The 4,513-nt window shown below is 37.7% G+C and overlaps 1 protein-coding gene across 1 annotated transcript in view; it reads right to left on the bottom strand.

Moving 5' to 3' along the window:
- Positions 1-4,513, bottom strand: part of nkain2 (sodium/potassium transporting ATPase interacting 2) — a gene marked incomplete at its 5' end in the record, with an annotated part of 113,491 nt that overhangs the window by 15,854 nt on the left and 93,124 nt on the right. Inside the window, 1 exon segment of the mRNA XM_014011918.1 lies at positions 2,258-2,318. Coding sequence (XP_013867372.1) covers positions 2,258-2,318 — 61 coding nt within the window.

The following is a 4,513-nucleotide window of genomic DNA, read 5'->3' as shown; positions in this document are numbered from 1 at the left end:
CTACAAAGTAATGCGCGCGTGAACAATGCGCTTAATGACGCTCTGATCGTCGATCAATCGTCCTTCTGGTAAGAATCTTCCCACACTCGACATTTGTTAGCTTAGCTTTAGCTTAGCTTCTGTTGCATATCCAGGCCGCCTGCACACGCTTCCAATTCCTCCTTCCCTGCTAGAGGCACTTCTTAAAGAAGCTCAAGTGGTGAGTGAACTGCTAGTTTTTGCATGCTTTTTAGATTCTATTTCTAACATTTATTTATATTTGAATAATAAGCAATAATAARTAGCAAACTTGTCATGGAGTTTCTTGACTTGCTTCCACACGTTTGTCCTTCGTGCTGCAAATTAAGCCTTTATTCCAGGACATTTTGCACCCAGTGGCAAACAGGAAATAAAAGTGAACCAGTCTTAGCTTGTACAGAGCCGTTATTCCATGAGCATTACCATGCTCAATCTGACTAATAAGAGTCAGCATGAAAAGTACTGAGAAAAGAATGTCTCCTGCCTCAGTTTCAAACAGTTTTACAGAAAACACATCCTGCTAACCTGCACTCATTTTAGGAAAATGTTTAAGTTAAATTATTCCATTCAAAACACACTGCAATCTCACAAACACAATAAGCCCATCCTGTGCACTGTTGCCTCAGGTACTTCTACTGCAGTGATTTTAGCACGACTAATAAGAGCATGTGTTGGCATAAAGTGCTCATCCGTATCAGCCACGTCAAGATGAAATTACCTTTCTTATATCATGACGTTTAAATATTTTGGTTCACACCTGAGCTTTTGTTTCCTTTCTGTTGGCAGCTCCACATGTCAGACATTTGTTTTCCCCACAGCTGACAGTTTGACTCATCACATCAGAGATAATCACACAGACTAAAGCAGAACAAAGTCATTGTTTTCAGCCATAAACTGACAGTTTGAAGCCTCTCCGTTCAGCCAGCACCACCCTCACAAAACTGACGGGAAACAAATTAGGACAAGAAGGTGAAGCCCGGAACTGAGACTTGAAAGGAAAATGTGCTTYAAGATAAATCTGTTGATTTACGGGTTTGGAAAATCCTGCATCTTCCATCAGAACAGGGATGAATATAAATTAATACACATTTTTTATTTCTTGCCACAATGTGGACGAGTGTTTATTTTAACCAAATATCAAATGAACTGCATGACTAACTTTGAAGATACTTTCAGAAAGTAAATATTGAATGTACTTCTACAACTAATCAACGTTTAGAGTCAACCTTATTAAAAATGGCTGCCACAGCTTATCAAACTCAGCAAACATACAAAAAATGCTCTAACGCAGTAGGGCTACCACAAACGATTATTTTAATAATCGATTAATCACCAATTATTTTTTTCGATTAGTCGACTAATCGGATCATACGTTAATTGAATATAAAACATACAGCTTATCGTGCCAGAATGCAGCTGCTACTATATAACCATCGTTAGATTTTAGCTATATGCTAACTAAAAATAATTGCTGTGGAAGACAAGTTCTGCCCTGCAGATATTACACAGGTTTCTCTTCATTTTCTTAAAATGATCCCACACTTTTGAGCTCCGTTGTCAGGTAGCCATGATACCAGAGCCTGTCTGTATAATGTCTTGTGACGTCCACGGCCTACCTCAGTTACCACTACTGCGCATGTGTGTCAAAGACAGAAAGGCAGATGTGGCAGTGGAAGGTGTCAAAGCAGTTTGGAGAGAAAAACAACGAACAAAATAATTATTAATTGATTATTAAATTAGTCATCGATTATTTTAATAATCGATTAGTCGTCGACTAATCGACTAATCATGGAAGCCCTATAACGCAGCCAATTTTACTTTATTTTTTCATTTCAAGATAATAAGAACTGGTATTATTTATATAAGATATCAAAATATTGTGTTTAGATGATGAAACTGAATTGAAAAAGAACCCATCATCAACAAATTTTGGTTTTCTTTGACGGCAAAAGCCTGAATTCTTTTCTTTTTTGTTATGATGGAGAGGTTTGTGCTTGTGATCCTATGAAATGTGTTTGAAGGGCAATAAGATAGAAATCCTTTTCCAAATCAAGGCCTCTCTGCTCAGATTGTTACCCTCTGACAAGATAAGAATTACAGAATGAAAGGATGAATGCACTGAACCCTATATGATTAGTAATGGACATTTTTTTTAAATGTGTAAAATAATACATAGAGGGGTGGTGTTCTTGTTGCGTTTCAGCATTGTGCTTGTGTACATGTGCAACTGTGTACTCACAACTATCTTCTTCTTCAGAAATGAGCTTGACCACGTAACAGGCGTAGATGAAGCCCACTAACTGGAGACAAAGACAAGAGCAAAAAATACACAAACATCATTCTTTGTCACAGAAAAAAAAAGAAAGAAAAAGAAAAGAAAAGAAAGGAAAACTAAAGTCAGAAAACAAAAAAAGTTGCAATAAACAGATGAAACAGGTGTTGGAGTAAGTGGAGCAGAGATATTTTTGCTCCTTAATTGAGCACTTGAATCAAACACAAACATATACACACAGACACAGACACACACTCAAGGCTTGTCCATGTCTCAACCCACAACGTTTGAATAAAATTATTAAACTCTAAAATATAAGTCGCATCCAATTCCTCATTGAAATGCAATGTATCTTAATAAGAAAAACGACAGTCAGCTAAATTAAAGTTTCTGCTGCGCTCAATCTTTTGATGTTTTACTTAGTTATAGCTCTGCATTATAGCGGGAATTTTTTTTAAATTCAACAAAGGACTCAAAAAGTGACAGCTGATACGGACACACTCTCTCTCTCTTTGAGTAGCACCTCTGATTAATAAGTATTCTTATTATCTCCGTGACAGTAATCAGGTACAGTTAACACAAAACTGCACTGACAGAAACAGACATGTTATTTTTTACAACACTGCTAGACGTTCTGACTCTGAGCAAGGTTTCTTTGAAAATACTGTGGCAAAAACCAAATATGACACCTCAGTTTCATTTGTAATTCTTGGCCTTTGCAGTATTTGTATTTTTTAACTCCACAAATAAAATAATAATAATAATAAAAAATCTCATGAACTGAGAGCTGGAAATTTTTTTTTCTTTTTGTCACAAATATGACATTATAGATAAAACAAAGCACCCTACCGTATTGTTACAGTCTCATTTTTATAGTTAAAGTAATCAAACAATGTCTAATGTTACAACAAGCTGGAGTTCCCTTTAAGACAAACAGGACCCAAAATGAAGAGACATTATTTTCACACATAACTGTGGTACTGCAAGTGGATTTCTTTGTGTCACTGTGACAAAACCCCTGATAACCACGATCTATTAGTTACATTTGCAATTTTGGCCTCAACAGCAGCATTTAGAAGTAGGACATTGTTGACTACTGCTTGTATAATAAAGATGTGCCTAAACAGATATTTCTAACATGGTTTGAAGTATGTATTTCTAACAAACAATAAATAACTGTGTTAATATGAAACAGGTTGGGCTCATGTTTCAGAATTGTAAACAAAAGACAAAAACGCGCAATAAAAATGTGTGTTTGCTTGTCATGTTTAGACAGTACTGCAGTCCAAATGAACCAAACCCCAGAGTTCTATGATCTGCTCTTTCATTGGCTGGCTGTCTCCAAGGCAACTGATAGGAGGTGGCCGATTGAAGCGAGAATACAGGAAGACGCAGTTGGCGCAAGGTCTGCTTTTCAGTGACCTTACTGCCCTTGGGTTTATCGAGGAGGAAAGAGGGGGATAGGGAGAAAAGGGGACGCGTGCAGAGAGGAAGACGCAGGTGGATGCAGACCGAGGAGCCCCTGACGGGTTGTTTGAGACATTATTAACGTGGAAATAAAAAGAGGCTTTAGTGCTCAAATCGGCCTTTAAGTATAGGAGTCGGGGGGCGGTGGGGGGTGACATTGACCCGGCTGGTATTCTATTGACAAGATAGAAAACGCACGCACACACATAAACACCCAGCGAGCTGCGGTTGCAAGAAATGCCATTTGGGATTCAGCGAATAGCTCAAGGTCTTGACCTCATTTAGTCTAAATAATGTTTGGCTCCCAACGCTCCTTCCTTTGCACACTTCCTGCTTTCCATCCTTTGTCTTTTTACCTTTAGCTTCTGTTCTCTTCCTAGTTTTTTTCCCCTTCTCTTTTGAAACTTACAGAAATAAAAGTGTTTTCCCACGTGAGGCTCAAATTTACCGCTGGAACGACGTTGTTAGCTTCAGAATGAGAACTGACATTGATGGGAAATCTGTGGTGCTTCATATGACACATATGCCTTGAAGAATGACTACTGATCAGAGATGCTGATAACCTTTACTGGCTACATCACCTAAACCAGTGGTTCCCAAACTTTTTATTTTCTGACCCACAAACTATCCATGGCAAAAACTTGTGACCCCAAATATTACTGGTCTGAGTACAAGAACTTTGTTAATAACCCTAAAAACACAGGCTTTTTGACAATCTAAACAGGTTATACACAAATATAAATACTTATTTATACT

Source organism: Austrofundulus limnaeus, unplaced genomic scaffold, assembly GCF_001266775.1.
Source record: "Austrofundulus limnaeus strain Quisiro unplaced genomic scaffold, Austrofundulus_limnaeus-1.0 Scaffold86, whole genome shotgun sequence".
Classification (NCBI taxonomy): Eukaryota; Metazoa; Chordata; class Actinopteri; order Cyprinodontiformes; family Rivulidae; genus Austrofundulus; species Austrofundulus limnaeus.
The sequence above is the reverse complement of the archived record's forward strand: the minus strand, read 5'-3'. Positions and strand labels throughout refer to the sequence as shown.